The sequence below is a fragment of the Sinohyriopsis cumingii genome, chromosome 11 (genome assembly GCF_028554795.1).
Source record: "Sinohyriopsis cumingii isolate HCF-2022 chromosome 11, ASM2855479v2, whole genome shotgun sequence".
NCBI classification, from domain to species: Eukaryota; Metazoa; Mollusca; class Bivalvia; order Unionida; family Unionidae; genus Sinohyriopsis; species Sinohyriopsis cumingii.
Genome location: NC_142971.1, coordinates 69,262,120 through 69,287,820, shown reverse-complemented (window position 1 = coordinate 69,287,820; position 25,701 = coordinate 69,262,120). Strand labels below are relative to the sequence as shown.

General features: G+C 36.9%; 1 protein-coding gene across 1 annotated transcript in view; it reads right to left on the bottom strand.

Annotated features, from left to right (window-relative positions):
• LOC149788644 (solute carrier organic anion transporter family member 2B1-like) overlaps nucleotides 1-25,464 on the bottom strand; it is an 80,214-nt gene extending 54,750 nt beyond the window's left edge. Inside the window, exons 1-7 of the mRNA XM_089973533.1 lie at nucleotides 25,100-25,464; nucleotides 23,354-23,733; nucleotides 17,759-17,845; nucleotides 9,868-9,942; nucleotides 5,311-5,391; nucleotides 1,366-1,484; nucleotides 515-669 (exon numbers count right to left, since the gene is read on the bottom strand). Of these exons, the coding sequence (XP_089829659.1) occupies nucleotides 515-669; nucleotides 1,366-1,484; nucleotides 5,311-5,391; nucleotides 9,868-9,942; nucleotides 17,759-17,845; nucleotides 23,354-23,733; nucleotides 25,100-25,464 (1,262 nt within the window). The remainder of the gene's footprint in view (nucleotides 1-514; nucleotides 670-1,365; nucleotides 1,485-5,310; nucleotides 5,392-9,867; nucleotides 9,943-17,758; nucleotides 17,846-23,353; nucleotides 23,734-25,099) is intronic.
• Nucleotides 25,465-25,701: the final 237 nt, after the last annotated feature.

The following is a 25,701-nucleotide window of genomic DNA, read 5'->3' as shown; positions in this document are numbered from 1 at the left end:
GACTGGGACGTAGGCATTCATTTACCATTGTTTGATGTTAGGGAATCAATTTAAGAATCTTTAGGACTCAGTCCCTTTGAACTGGTTTTTTGACATACTGTGCGTGGACCATTGAAGCTATTAAAAGACAAACTTCTTTCTAATGAAGATACTGAAATTAGTCTTCTTAACTATGTTTCCAATTTTAAGAATAGGTTGACAAAGGCTCTTGGGATTGCAGGAGCTATTCTGCACTCTCGTCATTCAAAAATGAAATTAAGGTATGATAAAAAGTAAACGGAAATAAGTTTTCAGCGTGTTGATAGAAGAATGTCTCTCTTTTAGGTAACACTCAAGTCGAAGGATCTTTATGTACCCTAGAACGGCGTTAATATACTGTTGTCACGCGAGAGTCGGAATGAATAGGATCACAGCTGTGGCCCATTTTTTTTTCTCAGTCAGACTTCAAAGCCTGCTGATTGGCTAAACATAAATTGTATTCGTTTCTATCCAGCTACCCATTACATAACCTTACCTTAAAAAGACGATCATGCTTGGGGCCAGACCTACAGAACCTATTAGTGTTCCCAGTGAATTCACGACGATGAAAGGTATCAGAAAGTCACAACTGTTATCGCATATCCCTGATGTGGCCTGACCAGTTTCGGACAGACTGCATTTAGTAAAGCCCTTAATAAATAGAAAATAAGAAAAATCCACATTGTCAGAACTTATTCAGTTGATATAGAGGAATCGTAACGTACTTTGCATATTATAAAATATAACTATTTAAAATCGAATGAATACACAATTAGCGGTTATGCGTGTAAAATTCAGTGCACATCCATTTGGATAAGAAATAAAGATAAGAGCATAAACATGAATGTCAAGCGATCAAGCAACTTGTATAATTTGTCTTCTAACACTAATGACATAAATAACAGCAAAATGGGATCATTGGATATGGCCAACATGCACCACCTTAAACCGATAACGCGCCAACGTCAAGGGCTCATTTATATTTTCCCTTAAAATGAAAAAAGAAGAGAAGTTTATCTTGTATTTTCCAACTGAATCAATGCATGTCAAAAGTACAAATACTGTTATATCAACAGCTTCTTAATTTTGAAATTGGTTAGATTAGTTCCTACTTTTATCCTTTCTGTTTTCTCCTGATTGGACCCATGATTTTTTGCATGATTGTTCCTTTACACTCCAAATCACTATACAAAAGTTACAGTTAATAGTCCAACACATTTGCATGTGCCTTCCCAATTTCGCGTGATTGCGTATGTTTGTGTATTGGGGGCTGTCCATTGCAATATGGAAAAGCAATCGTCATTTAGACTTTTGGTTAATGTTCCCATTTTGCCATAATAGACTTACCCCGCCAGCTTTTTCCTCACAACCAGCATGACATGGAGAGAAGTAGGTCTTACTGCCATCTAAACAAACAGGGAGGTAATTCACATTGGAGCAGTCACAAGGAAAGGAGCTGTTTCCCCCTCTTAATAAATTAAAAAACAGTAAGTTTTAAAATCTTTGCATTCTAATTTCAACACCAATGTTTTTAACTGCAATTATTTATAATACTGGCTTATTAATAATAATAATAATAATATATATATATATATATATATATATATATATATATATATATATATATATATATATATTGTTGCATGTTTGTAATTTTACCTGTATTGTTAAAATTTCAGAATAATCTACACATTTTAGCAGGAATATATGTGAGTTCCGTTCACTGAAATAGGATAAAATGTGAATCAAATAATTTTCACCTGCAATCTATTTATGTTGTCACCATATTTTTCCAATTACTGTAAATCGCATAGCAAGAAAACTCATTTTTAAATAATGATGAGACTTGTTTGTTTGCTGATTCCAAACATTCAGACTTCAGGAAGTGTAGGAGAGTGAAAGACTGAACGTTAAATATTTTGTTCAAATAACAGAAAAGTTATTTTCGGCATTTTTATGAAACGGCTGAAAGTAATTGGGAAATAACAGGAAAACTTCAAAATATTTATTTTAACATTTATTTTAAGTTTAGAAGAAAGCAAATATGAATATGGGACACCTCTCCGATTGCACTGCTCTGCATATTACGCAGTATGAGACTTCCTTATCCATATTTAATGTTTCTTTTCGTTTTGTCTTTTCCTACTACGTTTGATTAAAATTAATGATATTACCTTGCAGCGCCCACTCCGTACATATGTAAAAATAATGATATTACCTTGTGGTGTCCAATCCGTACATATGTGAGTGGTCACAGCCCAATAAATAGTTGAATCCTGTCAAGGTAGTGTGTGCGAGTCTAGTAAAAAAGAGTAGTTTTAAACATCCGGTTCGATCAAGGCGCATGCGTCTACTGATTAATCCACCTACCATCGTACCAATGGTAGTCGTGGCAAGCTTTTCAGCTCCTGAAAAATTTAAAAGATATGATGAGGATTGTTAACAGAAGATTATTTCAATTTTTGATGGAATTATTTGGGTATTTTATATTAAAATCTCACGATCATGATCTCTAACGCCGATATGGTATATATTGATGTTTTCATCACTATTGTCATTGTAGTAGTCGTAGATACCATAATTGACGCCTAATTTGCTTGAAACATGAAGGGAAAATAAGAAAGAACTAAATTAGAATTTTATTTAGTTTTAAAACAAATAAAGAAAATTACTTTTGTCAAAAGAGAAGAGATATTTTTAATTTCAGTTGTGTTTAACACTACCCAGCGATATGCATTAGATAATTAAACTGTTCAGATTTTGCCAATCAGTATCTTGATTATTCGCATTCAACGCATGCACTTGAAATCAGTTTTGTTCCGCTTCTTCCTTAAGACATCAACTATAACCTTAAAATATCGATTATTACTGAAAAACATCCATTATTACGATAATCCAGCTAAAACATAATCAATATTCTTGTACGTTTACTTGTTCAAAGATTAGAAGCAGTATTAACAACATTTCTCTCTCTCTCTCTCTCTCTCTCTCTCTCTCTCTCTCTCTCTCTCTCTGCAGCTATTTTGTGATTGGACGCGTTACATTTTTAAAACTTGCATTCTATTCAACTGCAGATCGTATTTAGAAATAAAATCTCAAACAAAAATAAGCATTTTATTCTTAAGTATTCAATGTTCTTTGTTTAATAAATTACTGTACTTTTATTTTATTTCGTTTTTTTTTAATTTGATGAAATTCACTTACCCAGGATCATATCTGCTTTCCATGTAGGGAGGAAGAATTGAGTCTCCATGTATTTTGGACCAAATGAACTTAAAGCCATCGAACCAAAGGCGGTGGCGACAGCATTTATACAACTTAGGGTATATACTGGGTCTTTCAGTATACGCACAATACTCCGAGGAAGGTCTGCAAATGAACGCAAAGGTCAACAGTCTTGGAAAAATGGTAAAATACTAAAATAGCTGATACTACGCCAATTGAAATTTTGGAGCTGTGCAACATCGCAAAATCTTTAAGTCAAATGTAATTCTTCAGTTCCCAATGACGTAGAAAAAGAAGGAGAGTGCGATAACAAAAGTTAAATTGCAAATAGATTGATCTTCTTGGAGTCAGATGTCGCTTATACTTTGCCCCCAAAATAATCGTTCACTGGCTGAATTCAAATTAAAGTGCGCAGGTGCTCTATCTACTTAGAACGCCTGTCCCCAATATTTGCATTTGAAGGCTTTCGCAGTACTGAAAAATCCTCTACATATGCATATTAAACCTAGAAAACGTAACTTACTATTAATATATACTATGTGTCTGTATATTAGCACTAGAAGACATACCTTATTATTAAAATATACTATATGCCTATATATTAGCACTATTAAACATACCTTACTATTAAAATATACTCTATTAATGTATAATAATCACTAGAAATCATACACCTTACTACCAAATCACTAAATAATATCGTTCTTTTGACAAATTAATACCCAATACAATGGATTTGATAAACTTCATTTTAAAACAATGCCCAAGCGAAATGGAGAGGATAGATTGTTGATACTAGTATTATTTAGATTGTTCATTACTATCTAAGTATGCTTTATTTGGGTGAGATCAGAAACGTGCTTAATATATTATGAATGAGTGTGACAATTACTAATTTATTTTTTATATATAGTAAGACATTTAAATACAGTTATTTCTAAGAGTATGTTAAAACAAATCTGCACTCAATTGGCGGAATAAAATTTAAAGAATACATCAAAAGTAGAAAGAATGATAATCGAAACATAGAAATATGATTTTAATGCCAACCAACCAAAGCGATTAGATGAACACTGTTCTGCGAGCAACGACGTTAAATGTATGATAAAAAGTGACGTAAGTGAATGAATTACCGCTTAGTCCAGACAGCAGTTAATTACTTTCTTTCTCTCTCCCTCTATCTCTCTCTTTCTCTCTCTTCCAGACCATTCTCAAGAAAACAAAAAAACAAAAACACAAAATGGAAAATTTATATATCACACACATATTAAACATACAGACATAATTTCTACTAGAAAAGAAATGATAGATGAGTAAATCAGCCACCGTTTAATACCAACCAAACATGCGGTCTGTTTGAACCAGATACCCAGGTATAATACATTACATAAATGATGTATACAGAATGAAAAGACAGGAAGAGAAAATTAATCATTATTAGTTTTGTAACTTGTAATTGACTTTGATAGATCATTTGGGTTAAAAATCAGACTATATAATCAAATGACGATATACCATGTGTCGTTTCCGCCAAAGATTTTCAAATGCTTAATTAAGTGCTAGATAATTATTTAAAGATAGTCACATACAAAAAAATACATAGTTTTTCGTATGCACATTGGTGTCTAACATTGTTCAAATATGTATGTGTCTAAAGCTGTACATGTACACAGAATGTCTAACGTTGTACATGTACGCATAAATGTCCAAAGCTGTACATGTACACACAGGTGTCTGAAGTTGTACATGTACACATATATGTATTTAGCTGTACATGTACACATAGCTGTGTAAAGCTGTACATGTACACATAAATATCTAAAGCTGTGCATGAGCACATATGTATCTAAAGCTGTACGTGTACACATAGGTGTCTAAAGCTGTACATGTACACATAAATATCTAAAGCTGTGCATGAACACATATGTATCTAAAGCTGTACGTGTACACATAGGTGTCTAAAGACGTACGTGTACACAATGGTGTCTAAACCTGTGCAGGTACACATGGATGTCTAACTCTGTTCATATACGTATCAGCTAAATATGAGCTCTTCGTCTGAAATACTAATATCTCGAATAGTCGGAACATTTGACGATAGCAAAATCATATGATTAACCAGAATGACAAAGAACCATTCTATGAAACCTACAATAAATAAATAAATAAATAAATAAATAACAGCTTAAGTGGAATTTGAATACAAAATAAAATCGTACGTAAAATGATGTGTTAAAATCGTATGTGAAATGAATTAAAATTGAACATCTTACACCAAAACGGAGCACACATTTTGATAGTGGAGTTTAGGAAAGAAATTTGCAATAGAAAATGTGTGATGCCCCATGTGTGTGGAAAGTGGCTTTTATTCCATCTTCTGTCCAAACCAGCACTGACTTTCGGTACAGGAATATGATTTCACAAGCAATTTATGACAATGTTACCTTTTGTTCACACATATTTATACACTTTTTTAACAATTAAAACACAACGAAAAATTATTAGTTAAATAAATCAATAGTTTCGATATATTTGATCCAACGATTATCAAGCTAATTATAATCGATAGTGCCTCGTCTAATATATTTACAGTGTCGAGACGTATGAAGGAATAAAACGGATCCACAATAAATGACTTTTGTATTCAAGAGAAACGTGGATGAGATTTGATATTATGGACATAAGTACAACAAGATTGTTACGATTTTCCAATGTCATAGAACCACACCAAATAAAATCATTACTAAAACAATTTGTTACTTTGGTTCGTCCAAAGCTCTGCATTACGTTACTATCAGCCTATTGTAGAGACACAATTTTCAACCTGAGCTAATCACAACCCAGAATGCAGAGAAGATCGTAATACAGGGAATTCAATCACGTGACAAGACGAATGATCATAATTAACATATACGCGATCGCTTATGTCGCTGAATATTTGATTGACATTTTGAAAATAGCTAAAGTTGGGCCAGAAAATAAGTGACTGTGCAATGTGAATCCTTGTCAGGAATTATATTTTCACTCAACATATAAATTGTAACAAAACTAGGGTGTGTGATAATTGTGTTATCGACTCGGTTTATAACTTTATTTCCTTTCAATGAGCATTTGTTGATTATGCGGAACCTGTGCTAGGAACATAATTCTCAGCCTGAGAAATTGGCCAAATTCTAGGAACAGAGGACATAATATACATTATTATCTAGCATTAATTGGTTAATTTCTTCAAATAGACCCTGTATCATAACTTAAATTGGGTAATTATGTGCAATTATCTTTAGAAACCCTTTGCAGCGTTTGTGTGTTTCAGAACCACACACATATACACTCAGAGAGATGTTGTTCTTCCCACCCTCCTCTATGCTTGTGAGATATGGACTGTGAATAGCCGCCATATTAAAACACTGAACCACTTCCATATGAACTCCCTGAGGAAACTACTGAAAATCAGATGACAGGACAAGGTACCAAACACAGAGGTGCTCACTAAAGTCGGCATGACAAGCATCCACACCATGCTGTGCAAGGCACAACTCCGATGGGCTGGCCATGTTGTTTTCATGTCAGTACGGAGAGCTACAACAAGGCGAAAGATCTCACGGTGGTCAAAAAAAAGGTACAAGGAGACGCTCAAGGCTTCGCTGAAGAACCTAGGCATTGATCCTGACAGCTGCGAGAGTGTCGCTGCTAACCGATCTGCTTGGCGCAGTCAAGTCAACGCTGCTGCGGAAGCCTTTGAGCAGAAAAGACTGGTGGACGCAGCTGAGAAATGTGATATGCGCAAATCCAGAAACAGCAGTTTCGCAAATCCCGGTCAGCAACCTGCACATCCATGTCCCCACTGCAACAGACTCTTCCGGGCCCGGATCGGATTGATCAGCCATCTCCGGACCCACCCCCAGTGAATCGGTGACATTAAATGGTCCTCGTCGACACCGATGGACGAACATCATCATTTATATATATATATATATATATATATATATATATATATATATATATATATATATATATATATATATATATATATATATTGAAAAACAAACAATGCTGGTATCATTGTAAGAGAAAAGGATGAATTTTTAATACATCACTCCCATTCCCCATCCTTAATAAAAAGAAATGTCCCCATATGCCATCAATTCACACTCCCTAGTCTGACATATGCCCTATTCCATTACATATCATAACAAATTGAGATAGTATATAATTGCTGTATAAATGTGCATGATAGCATTGATTCAATTTTATTGAACGAAAGGATACCGTGATATGGGCTTTAAATATTTTACAAAAATGCTACTTTCAGAAAAAGGGGAGCATCATGGGCAGAAATGGTTGAAATTTTTTCAATATATCAGAGAAAAGGGTTATGAAGCGCTGATTGATGTAGTCTATCCGTTTGGTTATGAAACGCTGATTGATGCAGTCTCTACTTTGGGTTATGAAGCGCTGATTGATGTAGTCTATCCGTTGGGTTATGAAGCGCTGATTGATGCAGTATATTCCTTGGGTTACCATATTGAAAACATATAATGTACCGTATACAACATCGCAGATGTCATACCTGAATCTGGAACAGGCGTCAAGTTCATAATATATGACCAAAAATTAAAAATCCAGTTTGTCTTGTATCGTATTTTTTATTGTGTACTGTTTGAAACAGATGATTCAGCGCCGCCACAGTCCGGTACTTTGTTGTCTTATGTGGAGACAAGGTCTTCCGAAGGAAACAGCGAATCGACCAAACTGAACGATAGCATAGACTGAGTGTTACAGAGTCACTGACTGTATTTCGATCTTTTACAACTCGATGAGTAGAATTACAAGAATATTCTTCAACAAACTAAAAGATGCAAAACCAATGGCAATCAGAGATGAATAGAACGAACATTGCTTGCTCCAAAAACACATGACATATATGTGACATAAAACTATAAAAGCTAAAGCTTTTGATGATAGCAATTTTAACTGAACATATATTGGCTTTGCGTAATAATGGCATGAACATTTATTTTGATGCAAGGGCGTATTAGTTAAAACGAAAATTAAAATAGCTTGGAAATTGAATTTTGCAAAAGATAGATAGATAGATATATAGATAGATAGATAGCTATAAAGATAGATAGATAGCTAGATAGATATATATATATAGATAACTATATATATATATATATATATATATATATATATATATATATATATATATATATATATAGATAGATAGATAGATAGATAGATAGATAGATAGATAGATAGATAGATGGATAGATATTACAGAACATTATATGGCCGACAAATTAACGTTCGACCCTCTTTCTGTCCCTCATATTATTACCTTGGTTTACATATAAGGAAAAGTAAACATAAATTCTTTATCACTATTGTAACATCTGACATGGTATATCTGTTGCTGTGGAATAACATCTAGCAAAAATATGATTTAACACATATCCAACAAAGTGGCACCAAGTGTACATTCCACATATATGTCAATGTAAACAAAATATGTTGCTGCGAATGATCAAAAAAACAGAAAAAAGGCGATGAAAAATAATTATTTAGGTGGATATCAAAATGCAATGCCCTTCAATATATACCTAGACGAAATGAAATTGTACCTGTATGTGTCTGTTACGTAAAGTGTTCAGCAGAGGAAATGATTTATAAATGAAATGGGTACGGAAAAGAGTTGTCAGCTACTCATGATATTGTGATACATGGCGGATGTTAGAGGTCTTTTCTGAGAAACCAACATATTTACAAAAAATTTCAAGGACTAAGCATTTCTTCAGACGAATTATTTCAAAACGAGAAAATGATTAAATTTGGTTGCAAAATAATTGCAAGAAACCAGACTCAACATTATCACAACTGTTGTATATATGGAAAACAGAGACAAATATAGTATTTGCTACGGAAATATACAGTAATAAAGCTAGTTTTGTTTATAATGGATAAAATGCATTTGTATTGCCTGATCAGTATGTTTGGATAAACAGAGCTCTAAATCGGGATTGGGACGAAATGCCACCAATGATTTTGAACACGGCTTATTATATATATATATATATATATATATATATATATATATATATATATATATATATATATATATATATATATATATATATTAAATAATGGCTTTATATTTTCGTCAGGTAAGGAAAAAACGGACTATTATTATTATTATTATTATTTGCATATGCCGACTTAGTAACATACGGCAGTTATCGCCTTCGCACTAAGCTCCCAACAATAACAATATGTTATTTGGTTAACGGACCTCACAATTTGTCACAAATTTAAATTGCAAACGATAAAGTGTAAAAGTCTGATTTATAGCAACTCAGTGTCGGATGCTAATAAGTATGTATCTTGATTATGATTGCCTTCGGAATGTTCAAAATTCAATTTCTTTTGAAGCTCATTCAACCTAGTCATATTAATGAAGAATGGTGTTGACATTTCATCAAGAAAGGAAAATTAAAATTATAAAATAGATACCTTTTAGATTTTTAAAGAAAGACGGATTCTGCCTTTCTACATCTTTTTCATTCCGTTCGGAAGGCAAGCCCCTCCCCCGGGGAAAGCAAAAAAGGACGATTGAGTTTAGTATACAGCCGCCTCCAAACACAAGGAAACCCAGCCACCAGGCACCGATCCAGCGGGGATCAGTTGGCGTCAGGGAAGTTTCTGCAATAAAAAAATAAAATTAAAAATATAGTTAGAGCGACTGATCAATCAGGGAATCAATCAGTTGATCGATATATATATATATATATATATATATATATATATATATATATATATATATATATATATATATATATATATATATATATTAATCAGTCAATATATGTAAATATTTATTTGTATCTAAATAGCTAATATTTTTTCAATCTTATATATGATGGACCTTCGCTCAAAAGTAAATGCAAGTCTCTGCATGTAATTTGAAATATACTGCGCTTATAAAACGAAATTCATCTTCATATAACTGTAAATCTGATTGATGCAGTCTGTTCTTTGTGTTATGAAGCGCTGATGGATATAGTCTATCCGTTGGGTTATGAAGCGCTGATTGATGTAGACTATCCGCTGGGTTATGAAGCGATGATTGATGCAGTCTGTTCTTTGTGTTATGCACCGCTGATGGATGCATTCTATCCGTTGGGTTATGAAGCGCTGATGGATGTAATCTATCCATTGGGTTATGAAGAGCTAATTGATGTAGTCTATCCATTGGATTGTGACGCACTGATGGATGCAGTCTATCATTTGGTTTATGAAGCGATGATGGATGCCGTCTCTACTTTGGGTTATGACGCGCTGATTGATGTAGTCTATCCGTTGGGTTATGAACCGCTGATGGATGAAGTCTATCTTTTGTGTTATGAAGCGTTGATTGATGTAGTCTAACCGTTTGGTTATGAAGCGCTGATTCATGCAGTCTATCCGTTGGGTTATGAAGCGCTGATTGATGTAGTCTATCCGTTGGGTTATGAAGCGTTGATGGATGTAGTCTCTCCGTTGGATTATGACGCACTGATGGATGCAGTCTATCATTTGGTTTATGAAGCGATGATGGATGCCGTCTCTACTTTGGGTTATGAAGCGTTGATTGGTGTAGTCTCTCCGTTGGATTATGAAGCGCTGATGGATGTAGTCTCTCCGTTGGATTATGACGCACTGATGGATGCAGTCTATCATTTGGTTTATGAAGCGATCATGGATGCCGTCTCTACTTTGGGTTATGAAGCGTTGATTGGTGTAGTCTCTCCGTTGGACTATCAAGCGCTGATGGATGTAGTCTCTCCGTTGGATTATGACGCACTGATGGATGCAGTCTATCATTTGGTTTATGAAGCGATCATGGATGCCGTCTCTACTTTGGGTTATGAAGCGTTGATTGGTGTAGTCTCTCCGTTGGACTATCAAGCGCTGATGGATGTAGTCTCTCCGTTGGATTATGACGCACTGATGGATGCAGTCTATCATTTGGTTTATGAAGCGATGATGGATGTAGTCTATCCGTTGGGCTATTAAGCGCTGATGGATGTAATCTATCCACTCGGTTATGAAGCGCTGATAAATGCAGTATATTCTTTGGGAAATGAAGCGCTGATTGATGTAGTTTATCAGTTGTGTTATGAAGCGCTGATGGATGTAGTCTATCCGTTGGGTTATGAAGCGCTAATGGACGTAGTCTATCCGTTGGGTTATCAAGCGTTGATGGATGTCGTCTATCCGTTGGGTTATGAAGTGATGATGGATGTAGTCTATCCGTTGGGTTCTGAAGCGTTCATGGATGTAGTCTATCCGTTGTGTTATGAAGCGCGGATGGATGTAGTCTATCCGTTGGGTTATGATGCGCGGATGGATGTAATCTATCCGTTGGGTTATGAAGCGCGGATGGATGTAATCTATCCGTTGTGTTATGAAGCGCTGATGGAAGTAGTCTATCCGTTGGGTTATGATGCACTGATGGATGTAGTCTATCCGTTGTGTTATTAGGCTCTGATTGATATAGTCTTTCCGTTGGGTTTTGAGGCACTGATGGATGCAGTCTATTATTTGGTTTATGAAGCGATGATGGATGCCGTCACTACTTTGGGTTATGAAGCGCTGACTGGTGTAGTCTATCCGTTGGATTATGAAGCGCTGATTGATGTAGTCTGTCATTTGGGTTATGAAGAGCTGATGGATGCAGTCTATCATTTGGGTTATGAAGAGGTGATGGATGCAATCTGTTCTTTGGTTTATGAAGCGCTGATTGATGTAGTATATACCTTCGGGAATTAAGCGCTGATTGATGTAGTTTATCCGATGTGTTCTGAAGCGCTGGTTGATGTAGTCTATCCGTTGGGTTATGAAGCGCTGATGGATGCAGTCTATCTTTTGGGTTATGAAGCGATGATGGATACCGTCTCTACTTTGGGTTATGAAGCGCTGATTGATGTGGTCTATCTGTTGGGTTGTGACGCACTGATGGATGCAGTCTATCATTTGGGTTCTGAAGAGCTGATGGATGCAGTCTGTTCTTTGGTTTATGAAGCGCTGATTGATGTAGCATATACCTTGGGGAATTAAGCGCTGATTGATGTAGTTTATCCGTTGTGTTATGAAGCGCTGATTGATGTAGTTTATCCCTTGTTTTGTGAAGCGCTGATGGAAGTATTCTATCTGTTGGGTTATGAAGCGCTGATGGACGTAGTCTATCCGTTGGCTTATGAAGCGCTGATGGATGTAGTCTATCCATTGGGTTATCAAGCGCTGATGGATGTAGTCTATCCGTTGGGTTATGAAATGATGATGGATGTAGTCTATCCGTTGTGTTATGAAGCGCGGATGGATGTAGTCTATCCGTTGGGTTATGATGCGCTGATGGATGTAGTCTATCCGTTGGGTTATGAGGTGCTGATGGATGTAGTCTATCCGTTGGGTTATGAAGCGCTGATGGATGTAGTCTATCCGTTGGGTTATGATACGCTGATGGATGTAGTCTATCCGTTGTGTTATTAAGCTCTGATTGATATAGTCTTTCCTTTGGGTTATGACGCACTGATGGATGCAGTCTATTATTTGGTTTATGAAGCGATGATGGATGCCGTCACTACTTTGGGTTATGAAGCGCTGACTGGTGTAGTCTATCCGTTGGATTATGAAGCGCTGATTGATGTAGTCTGTCATTTGGGTTATGAAGAGCTGATGGATGCGGTCTATCATTTGGGTTATGAAGAGGTGATGGATGCAATCTGTTCTTTGGTTTATGAAGCGCTGATTGATGTAGTATATACCTTCGGGAATTAAGCGCTGATTGATGTAGTTTATCCGATGTGTTCTGAAGCGCTGGTTGGTGTAGTCTATCCGTTGGGTTATGAAGCGCTGATGGATGCAGTCTATCTTTTGGGTTATGAAGCGATGATGGATACCGTCTCTACTTTGGGTTATGAAGCGCTGATTGATGTGGTCTATCTGTTGGGTTGTGACGCACTGATGGATGCAGTCTATCATTTGGGTTCTGAAGAGCTGATGGATGCAGTCTGTTCTTTGGTTTATGAAGCGCTGATTGATGTAGCATATACCTTGGGGAATTAAGCGCTGATTGATGTAGTTTATCCGTTGTGTTATGAAGCGCTGATTGATGTAGTTTATCCCTTGTTTTGTGAAGCGCTGATGGAAGTATTCTATCTGTTGGGTTATGAAGCGCTGATGGACGTAGTCTATCCGTTGGCTTATGAAGCGCTGATGGATGTAGTCTATCCATTGGGTTATCAAGCGCTGATGGATGTAGTCTATCCGTTGGGTTATGAAATGATGATGGATGTAGTCTATCCGTTGTGTTATGAAGCGCGGATGGATGTAGTCTATCCGTTGGGTTATGATGCGCTGATGGATGTAGTCTATCCGTTGGGTTATGAGGTGCTGATGGATGTAGTCTATCCGTTGGGTTATGAAGCGCTGATGGATGTAGTCTATCCGTTGGGTTATGATACGCTGATGGATGTAGTCTATCCGTTGTGTTATTAAGCTCTGATTGATATAGTCTTTCCTTTGGGTTATGACGCACTGATGGATGCAGTCTATTGTTTGGTTTATGAAGCGATGATGGATGCCGTCACTACTTTGGGTTATGAAGCGCTGATTGGTCTAGTCTATCCGTTGGATTATGAAGCGCTGATTGATGTAGTCTATCATTTGGGTTATGAAGAGCTGATGCATGCAGTCTATCATTTGGGTTATGAAGAGCTGATGGACGCAGTCTGTTCTTTGGTTTATGAAGCGCTGATTGATGTGGTATATACCTTCGGGAATTAAGCGCAGATTGATGTAGTTTATCCGATGTGTTCTGAAGCGCTGATTGATGTAGTCTATCCGTTGGGTTATGAAGCGCCGATGGATGCAGTCTATCTTTTGGTTTATGAAGCGATGATGGATACCGTCTCTACTTTGGGTTATGAAGCGCTGATTGATGTGGTCTATCTGTTGGGTTGTGACGCACTGATGGATGCAGTCTATCATTTGGGTTCTGAAGAGCTGATGGATGCAGTCTGTTCTTTGGTTTATGAAGCGCTGATTGATGCAGTATATACCTTGGGGAATTAAGCGCTGATTGATGTAGTTTATCCCTTGTGTTGTGAAGCGCTGATGGAAGTAGTCTATCTGTTGGGTTATGAAACGCTGATGGACGTAGTCTATCCGTTGTGTTATGAAGCGCTGATTGATGTAGTTTATCCCTTGTGTTGTGAAGCGCTGATGAAAGTAGTCTATCTGTTGGGTTATGAAGCGCTGATGGATGTAGTCTATCCGTTGGGTTATGAAGCGCTGATGGATGTAGTCTATCCATTGGGTTATGATGCGCTAATGGATGTTGTCTATCCGTTGGGTTATGAAGCGCTGATTGATGTGGTCTATCCGTTGGGTTATGAAGGGTTGATTGATGTAATCTATCCGTTGGGTTGTGACGCACTGATGGATGTAGTCTATCATTTGGGTTATGAAGAGCTGATGGATGCAGTCTGTTCTTTGGTTTATGAAGCGCTGATTGATGTAGTATATTCCTTGGGGAATTAAGCGCTGATTGATGTAGTTTATCCTATGTGTTCTGAAGCGCTGATGGATGTAGTCTATCCGTTGGATTATGAGGCGCTGCTTGATGTAGTTTATCCCTTGTGTTGTGAAGCGCTGATGGAAGTAGTCTATCTATTGGGTTATGAAGCGCTGATGGACGTACTCTATCCGTTGGGTTATGAAGCACTGATGGATGTAGTCAATCCATTGGGTTATGATGCGCTGATTGATGTAGTCTATCCGTTGGGTTATGAAACGCTGATGGATGTAGTATGTCCGTTGTGTTATGATGTGCTGATGGATGTAGTCTATCCGTTGGGTTATGAAGCGCTGATGGATGTAGTCTATCCGTTGGGTTATGAAACGCTGATGGATGTAGTATGTCCGTTGTGTTATGAAGTGCTGATGGATGTAGTCTATCCATTGGGTTATGATGCGCTGATGGATGTAGTCTATCCGTTGGTTTATGAAACGCTGATGGATGTAGTCAGTCCGTTGTGTTATGAAGTGCTGATGGATGTAGTCTATCCGTTCGGTTATGAAGCGCTGATTGATGCAGTATATTCCTTGGGAAATGAAGCGCTGATTGATGTATTTTATCCGTTGTGTTATGAAGCGCTGATGGATGTAGTCCATCCGTTGGGTTATGAAGCGCTGATGGACGTAGTCTATCCGTTGGGTTATGAAGAGCTGATGGATGTAGTCTATCCATTGGGTTATGAAGCGCTGATGGATGTAGTCTATCCATTGGGTTATGATGCGCTGATGGATGTAGTCTATCCGTTTGGTTATGATGCGCTGATGGATGTAGTCTATCCGTTGTGTTATGAAGCGCTGATGGATGTAGTCTATCCGTTGGGTTATGATGCGCTGATGGATGTAATCTAACCGTTGGGTTATGATGCGCTGATGGATGTAGTCTATCCGTTTGGTTATGAAGGGCTGATTGATGTGGTCTATCCGTTGGGTTATGAAGCGCTGATTGATGTAATCTATCCGTTGGGTTGTGACGCACTGATGGATGCAGTCTATCATTTGGGTTATGAAGAGCTGATGGATGCAGTCTGTTCTTTGGTTTATGAAGCGCTGATTGATGTAGTATATTCCTTGGGAATTAAGCGCTAATTGATGTCGTTTATCCGATGTGTTCTGAACCGCTGATGGATGTAGTTTATCCGTTGTTTTATGAAGCGCTGATGGATGTAGTCTATCCTTTCGGTTATGAAGCGCTAATGGATGTAGTATATCTTTTGGGTTAGGAGGCGCTGATGGATGCAGTCCATCCTTTGGGTTATGAAGCGCTGACTGATGTGGTCTATCCGTTGGGTTATGATGCGCTCATTGATGCAGTCTGTTCTTTGGTTTATAAAGCGCTGATTGATGTAGTATATCGTATGTGATATAAAGCGATGATTGATGCAGTATATTCCTTGGGAAATGAAGCGCTGATTGATGTAGTTTATCCGTTGTGTTATGAAGCGCTGATGAATGCAGTCAATCCGTTGGGTTATGAAGCGCTGATGGATGTAGTCTATCCGTTGGGTTATGAAGCGCTGATTGATGCAGTATATTCCTTGAGAAATGAAGCGCTGTTTCATGTACCTTATCCGTAGTGTTATGACGCGCTAATGGATGTAGTCTATCCATTGGGTTATGAAGCGCTGATGGACGTAGTCTATCCGTTGTGTTATGAAGCGCTGATGGATGTAGTCTATCCATTGGGTGATGATGCGCTGATTGATGTAGTCTATCCGTTGGGTTATGAAACGCTGATGGATGTAGTATGTCCGTTGTGTTATGAAGTGCTGATGGATGTAGTCTATCCGATGGGTTATGAAGTGCTGAGGAATGTAGTCTATCCGTTGGGTTATGAAGCGCTGATGGATGTAGTCAGTCCGTTGGGTTATGAGGCGCTGATGGATGTAGTCTATCCGTTGTGTTATGAAGCGCTGGTGGATGTAGTTTTTCCGTTGGGTTATGAAGCGCTGATTGATGTAGTCTCTACTTTGGGTTATGGAGCGCTGATGAATGTAGTCTATCCGTTGGGTTATGAAGCGCTGATTGAAGTAGTCTATCCTTTGGGTTATGAAGCGCTGATTGATGCAGTCTATTCATTGTGTTATGAAGCCCTGAAGGATAACTGCAAGCTTTGAAAACTAAAAAGGATTTTTTCATATTTACTTTTCAAATTAATCATGTAAATTCAGCACAACTTCCGATGCATTAGACTGGAAAAGGTCCATTAGGCATATGTATTATATACGGCTTAAAGATAATGTAGAAATATAATGTAACAAATTATCGAAGACGATCAGGTTTGTCTAGAACGTTTCTTGTGTGCTTAATTATAGCTTGAAGTACTCGAGTTAATGATTAACAAAAACATTGATTTTGCACCAGATCTACTGCAAGTGCTAGCTTAAAAAAAGAGTCCAGTTGATAACTTCAGACAAAGATCTGCCCTGGCATAATAAACCGGCATATATGGATCTCTCTGTAGTCACTAACGAATAGTTAGTAGACCGATTAACACAAAACCTCAGCTGCCGGCAAATCGGGACGTAAGGCTCTTGCATTTGGATTGGTCTTAATACCCAATGGACATGTAAGGTACATTTGAATGTAAATGACTTAATTCCTTATTCAATTACCAATTAGTCATTAAATATGATTTTCCAAAAATAATGTGTTCGAAAAAGAACAACAATCTTTATGCAAAAGATACCCGAACCTACCAATACATTTTCAAGAGAGTTGAAAAACAAATACCATGGTACACAAGAATAATTGTCCTTTAAAATATATTAAATACTTCCACCACATCAATGTTTTAAAATATAACATTGTGGTATGGTACCTGTTAAATAATTTGTGGACCTCATACTGTTTGACAAGAGAGAATGAAAGAGAGTGAGACAAATATACAGTGATATTTAACCTTTCAAGTCGGTATGTATTTTGTTGAAGAGTCCCCCAAGGACCAGTGCAGAAAATGGACCGAAGATGCCAAACGTTGACAATATACCTGTGACAAACATAACAAACATATCTATATATGATATTTTTCGCTTCATCCGTACAAGTTTGTTTAGGTTGAGTAAACTACGATTATAGTGATTGCTTACTGTTGATGGAGGAGGTGTTTAATTCTGAGACTCATTATTCGCTATTATAACATATAATACAAGCTTTGTTCCACCGCATTTTTTATTTCCCCCTTACCCACTTATTATGCGAATCTCCCAAACTCCCGCATAGTATTCTGATCAAAAGTGGAATTTTCCAAAATCACACAAGAAATCCACAAATCCATATTGCGGATATATGCATCTTCTTAGCTAAAATAACGTTTATTACTGCTCGATAACATTAATGACACCATCTCCAAATCGGTACCGTTTGTTGCTGGCACCAACGATTACGTCCGATTCTATTAGAAAAAGTGGATATGAATATATTATGATAAATAAGAAATGGATGCCAGACGTTGGTATATAGCCAACAATATTGTAATAACTTTGGAGTATGATCATTTGGTTATTGCGCACCGTTTTAAGGAATACTTAGATTTTTGTGATTACTTGTCTGATTAATAGCACTTGGTGCAATGGAAATATTCCTTAGCCCGAAATAATTAGCCAATTAATAGGTGCAAACGTCATGGAGTGAAGTGCTAGCGAGTTTCCATGATGCCATGGGTGTACTTGAATAACATAGCCCCTATTACAATCTTGTGGCATACATTGGTGGTATGACTGCCGTGGCAGTATTTGTGGCACGAAACCGGTAAATTACGCAATGGAATAAATAAGAAAGGACCTGGCAGATACCGTATGTGTCGCTTTGACGGCAAATGTTGTGATGCACTTGTACTATTGAAGTGTGACTCGAGACCATGTATTGACTGGCCTAACGTGGCGTAGTTAAATTAGTTCCACGTAATAGGGGATATTTGTATAGTTTCTACGGCGTGAGCTGCTGGCGGTACGGAAACCTGACAAAGAGAAACTATGCATATGGTATCACGGTACCAATTGTTTTTCCATATACCTCAATGCTAATGTTTTGTGAAATAAATATACTTTCTGTCCTACTTGGGCATGCATGTCACACACTGTCATATAGAACAATGCTAGATTGTCAATTTGACAATGACATAACCAGGTACTCCATTGCATTTAAGAGAGATAACTCTACTGGAACTAGACAGGGGTAAGAGTTATCTAGTCACAACAAGCACATTTTCAGCCATGTGTACCATATTTTAAAAAAATCATAAAAAATACAAAATATGATCTAGATAGAAATTAACACAAACTCACATGTTGCCAAGAGACTCAACTTGTTTTTAAGCCAAACAGAAAGTACAACTCTTACATAATGCACCAATCACAGCTAGTGTTGTTCTTTAATTCTGAATACAATGTTCCATACACCTTAAGCTCCGCCCACCTGGACTTGCGCAATTGGTACCGTTATACCTATAGCAAACCTTAATTTTTCCAATAATCTGTGAAATAGTTCGGGACTTTATAAGTAACAAATGTACTTAGTCTCACTTGTGAAAAACAATTTGATGAGGTACTAACCTATGTCTTATATGAATGTGTATAGAAATGTCACTGAGCTGTTTGAACACTTGTTTTCATACTTTTGCTTCACCATCAAAATCATCTTTTGAAATAAAATGAATTCTTTCAACTATGAGTTGTATCTTATTCATATCAGCACTTATTGAACTTCACATAGGTGATATGGGATAAATCACATTATGTCATATTATGTAATAACTAGGTCAAAGGTTAATGTACCAAATAGTATGTACCTGTCCTACTTCAAAATGTACAATTCACCTAAAAGAAAGGAATTTATATTTGTTTGGTAGGTGCAGAACTTAACATCAGAGACAGGTGGACATGACCCAGTCTTATTATAAAGTATAAGCTTTGACCACTTTACACTATCTGCAGATACAAGAGGTCACTAACCACCAGTCCTCACACAAAGGTCCACCTATCCATCCTCTTTGTAACACAAATAGTAAGCTTTCCTCCTTTGTAATGTGAATAAAATTGTTTCATTAAGCCAATCAGTCACCAAATATAATAAATCACAGCTTCTAAGTGGTTATGTTGGATTGGGGGGTGAAATTAGGGGAATAAGATACAGAAAAATGCCAAATATAAACACTAAGTATAGCACATCAAATGGAGTTAAAAACAGGAGGAAAGTGTTTATCTAAAAGGGAGAGGTAGCTTATGATAAAGGAATTAAAGGAGGCAAAATCAGCAATGCGAAAAATGAAAAGTGAAAGTTTGATGACCTTACGTTGGACAAATATATGGGGCAGGGCCCAACAGGTCCAAGGACAGCCCAAAGGCAACTGTGCTATAACATCCCTTACAGGACCCAAATTTCAAGTGAAGTTGTGTTCATTTCCATCTAATATAAAAGGGTGAATAATTTAGATAATATAGATACATATAAAGTATATTTCTTCTACATAAGAATTTAATAATAATTGGCATAAGATAGAGAGAAACTTATCTCAGATCCAAGCAGAACATACCTTATCAGTTTTTAAACTTGTAAACTTTACTGTGAGAAATTATTAAATTGCTTCTACTTACATTTGTATCAAGATTGAGGGCTAATATAATACTTCACAAATCTTCTCTTTATTTTCATAACCAGTCACTGAAAATGTGAGATTTTATTTCCTTGAAATGTTATGACTGGTGTAAGGGAGATAACTGAATGATATACATAAGGTGTGGTAACCTCGAATACATTATCCATGTAATATAGATGAGTTCATCAACAACCTGTATTAACTTCATTGCAATTAAATTATCTCAAAATACATTACTGATAAAGTGAGAACCTAACATTTAGACTCCTATATTTAGTGGAGACCTCAAGAGTCATGTAATTTTAATTTTTAAGATGACGCAGCTCTTTCATATCACATAGTTAATATTTTCTACAATGCCGGCATGTAGAGTGCAGCCTTCCATAACCATGCAGATATCATCTCATGCCAATTTGGATTCTTGCGATGGGATGCAAAGTTTCAAGAACAGTGTGGATTTGAATGGAATGAATACGCACTGTGTGACTAAAATGGTTATCATTCTGTAATGTTGGACCAAACATGGAAATTCCACAAGAGCAGCTTGACAGAAAGAAATAGGATTAATTGAAAGTCAATAGTAGATTATAATTGGGCTTATACAAGTGCCAATGGGAAATGCTGACTTAAGGAAACTGTTCTAGTTTGTTGGTATTCACTGCTACTTCAACAAAAGGGAATGCAAGAGAACTGAACTAGCTACATGAACAATTTCAAAGCAGGAGAATGTAAAAAAACAAAAAAGGACAATTAGAGCAGGACAATTCAAATCAAAGTGGGAAGGAATACCATATCCTTAATAAATTACCTAAAATTACTCATACCAGAACATCCTACATGGTACAAGTGATCTATCTACAAGTGTACTTAGAGTGTTCTCTATCCTGGTTTATGGCATGCCTTACAAGAACAAGATAGCTGTTTTTGTAGACATGATTTTTAATCTTTTGCAGGTAAAATAGCCAATATTTGGCCAAAATCAACTATATTATGTTTACATAACTTATTTTGTTGCATGCATTCCAATCTAGGAGGTAACAGCACATACATAAAGGCATCAGGTAACACAAGTCTATATATATCATAGCTATAGTTATCAAAAGTCCCCATCCAAAGCCATCTTGTGCTATTTTCTAAAGATTTCATACATTTTATTCTTAAAGAACTTTCAATATTTGACCAAAAGTGTTCAGCACACATTTGTTTTCCTACATCAAACTAGTATAATTCATAAATGCCGCCCACATGTATGCGTTTCTATGGATACCCTGTGAGGCCTTTCCTTTAGGTATCACGGTACCAATTGTTTTTCCATATACCTCAATGCTAATGTTTTGTGAAATAAATATACTTTCTGTCCTACTTGGGCATGCATGTCACACACTGTCATATAGAACAATGCTAGATTGTCAATTTGACAATGACATAACCAGGTACTCCATTGCATTTAAGAGAGATAACTCTACTGGAACTAGACAGGGGTAAGAGTTATCTAGTCACAACAAGCACATTTTCAGCCATGTGTACCATATTTTAAAAAAATCATAAAAAATACAAAATATGATCTAGATAGAAATTAACACAAACTCACATGTTGCCAAGAGACTCAACTTGTTTTTAAGCCAAACAGAAAGTACAACTCTTACATAATGCACCAATCACAGCTAGTGTTGTTCTTTAATTCTGAATACAATGTTCCATACACCTTAAGCTCCGCCCACCTGGACTTGCGCAATTGGTACCGTTATACCATATGTGCGGATGATATATATTTGGCAGGTTATGAGATCTGTGGTCTTGCGTTGATTAGAGGAAAATGTATGTCCACGTCGGGCTTTCTAATTTGCAACTAAGTTGTATAGATGTCTTTGGAAATTTGGAGTAAAGTTGTGACTTTTAGCGGAATCGCGCCAGATTTTGACACCGCTCGATCAACCGAATATGCCTGGCTTTTAACAATATTATGCCAGACGTAGGAAATAGATGCATACTATACTATGCCATACGTTGCTTACTATACTGTGTGTCTAACGTTAGAAATATATGCCTACTATACCATGCCAGACGTAGCCTACTATGCTGTGTCTAACGTTATAAATGGAAGCATACTGTACCATGCCAGACGTAGCCTACTATGCTGTGTCTATGGTAAGAAATAGATGCCTACTATACCATTTCAGACGTTGCCTACGATGCTGTGTCTAACGTTAGAATAGATGCCTACTATACCATTTCAGACGTTGCCTACTATGCTGTGTCTAACGTAAGAAATAGATGCCTACTATACCATGCCAGACGTTACCTACTATGATGTGTCTAACCTTAGTATAGACGCCTTCTATATCATGCCAGGCGTTGCCTACTATGTTATGTCTAACGTTATAATAGATGCCTACTATACCATACCAGGCATTACCTACTATGCTGTGTATAACGGTAGACATGAATACATGCAATACTATGCCTGACATTGGAAATACTTGACTATTATACAATTCCAAAGGTTCGGAATATATGCCTACTATACCATGCCAGACGTTAGAAATACGTGCCTACCATGCTATGCCAGACGTTGCCTACTATACTGTTTCTAACTCTAGAAATAGATGCCTACTATATTATGCCTGACGTCGGCAAATTATGCCAAGATACAATGGCAGACGTAGGAAACATTTGCCTACCGCACATCACCGAAGGTTGGAAACAGGTGCCCATTGTATTATATCAAACGTTGGAAATATATGTTGACTATACCAAGCCAGACGTAGGAAACAGACGCCTACTATACCAAGCTAGGCGTTGGAAATAGGTGCCTACAGTATACTATGTCTAACGTTAGAAATAGATGCCTACAATACCTTGTCAAGCTTTGGAAATTGAAGACTACTATACAGTACTAACCGATGTAAAAGCCAGCTTTAGATCTTTCGGTATTGTTGTCCACGTATATCGTCTGCAAAGCTTGTCTTGGTGCTTTGGCAGCCCCTACGATTATCAAGGCGAACCCCATGATGACGAGAAACCATATGTTACTACCAGAAGACCCAGGCGCATCATTGTCATTTCTGGACTCTGATGTGCATGTGGAACCCAGGCGTGTCGAATGTTCACTTATGTTGTAAAGTACGCATAGGTTGGTTGTCGAATTACGAGTTGAGTTGGACGTCTCAGGCTTGTCCTCAGCTGGTGCATCCGAAAGGAAAAGCTTTGGTAGTGCCACAACAATAGCAAATATCCCGACAGTCAAGATAGAAGCAGCCAAAATTCTGGGAATGTGATACCTACAGTGACAAAATGGTTATCTTCTAGTGTCTTTCTCGAACTTTCTATTGCCACCCAATAAAATAGGTTTATACATAACTACAATTACGACATTTACAGTGCATATAGGATTTATTTTACTGTGTTTATTTTACTGTGGTACGCGTGCCGAGTTGACCAGAGATGTCCACAACTTTGCGGAATAAATGCAAACTTTCTCTAAACATTTAACAAACCTCAAATCGTTGCAGATAATCTTAATACGTTCGGTTCTTACCGCGTGGTTTTCGCTTGGTTCTAAGATAACTTTGATATATTTCAGGACATCCGATTCTCTCTTTGTGGTTTTCGCTTGGTTCTAAGATAACTTTGATATATTTCAGGACATCCGATTCTCTCTTTGTCCGTTATGTCTTCTCTATCTTTTATTTTTTTTTTTATTTAAAAAAGTAAATATGGCCAGAAGCCTCAAAAGGAGTATCCTGTAAACTATCAATCTGAGACTAAATCTGACCGAATTTTGAGAAATTGTAACCTGATTATGCCAGAGAATCGCTTGAGTTAGTGAATAATTATTTCTTGGGGGACAATCACGTTTTCTCCTTATACTTGAATCAAAAGTAAAACATACAAAGTTCATTCAGCCACGTTTAGAAATAATGGTTAATTGAAAATATGCACGGTCTATATAAGTAAATCTTACCAAAGATTTACAATCGAGGATTTAACATGATTAGACGCGATAGCTCAGTTGGTAAAGCGTTCGAACAGTATTCCAAGATATGAAGGTTTAATTCGCACGCAGAATAGCCAGGGTAGGCGGTCTTGATGTGCACTGTGAAAGGCGGATGGCCCCCTCCCGGCCCCTTAGCCCAGCATGATACACCCAAAATAATGTTGCCTTGAAAACCAACCAAACTCTAATATATATTTTTGTTTTAGGATGATTGTACGAATCTTTTACAATATTTATGTTCCGAAATTAATTCAGGTAGTTTCTTGAATATTAATATAATTGTAACCAAGATTATCCATAACATGGGTCACTAATGGGATACCTTTTAATGCCAGTCCAAATTAATATTCAATGGAAATAACTGATGAAAGAGAAGAAAATAAAATTAAATTGATCCTTATTACTAAAATGTAGAAGAATAAACCAAACCAAACAGCTATATAGACCTTTAAAAACATCTTTATCAGTTAAAATTCAGAATGAAATGTAAGACTGGAGGAATGGATTCACATAGATCAGTAAAAAATACCAAATAATTCCTGAAAAAATGTCGCGGCATGTTTCAGCTTGTTAGAGTAAGAAATAATAACTTATTTGGTTATTGAGTTGTGTTTCTAATAATACGTGTAGACTTCCCAATGTATATTTACCTATGAAGAAAATGAGAAGCAAACAACACTGTCGTCAAAAAGCCGACATCGTTAGCACTCAGAAGCATGCCACTTTTTGAGCTGCTCAGTCCAAAGACTTTTTCAATTGTTGTAATCTGGGACGACAGGTAAGTGCTGACGGTGTGGGACAACATAGAACCAGTCCCAAAGACGATGGAGAAACTGAGTAAACTGGTAAAGCAGTTCCTAGAGTTCGGTTCCATTTCACTGTTCTCATTTTGTTTATGTTCCAATGATTCTGCATTTGCCTCATCGCCTAGTTTGATGCTTGAAATTGAAGACAAGTCGATTTCGTTGGCTTTCTTAGGCGCTAAATGCCCAGTTGAGACTGTTTTACTTGGCATTATGTAATATCTGCAAATATATTGATTTATCATTACACTCAGAACCAATTTTTTTTCAGAACAATGTAGATTTAGCGTTGTCAGTTCTCTTTACACAATCTCACATATTTCATTACAACTTGATGCTTGATAGATATAAATGATCAAGTTAAACAACTGCATGGTGTAACTTTAATTGCTTTTTGTATCATAGTGTGAGACTGAGATTTATATGGAAACGTCAGTAATATCAAAACC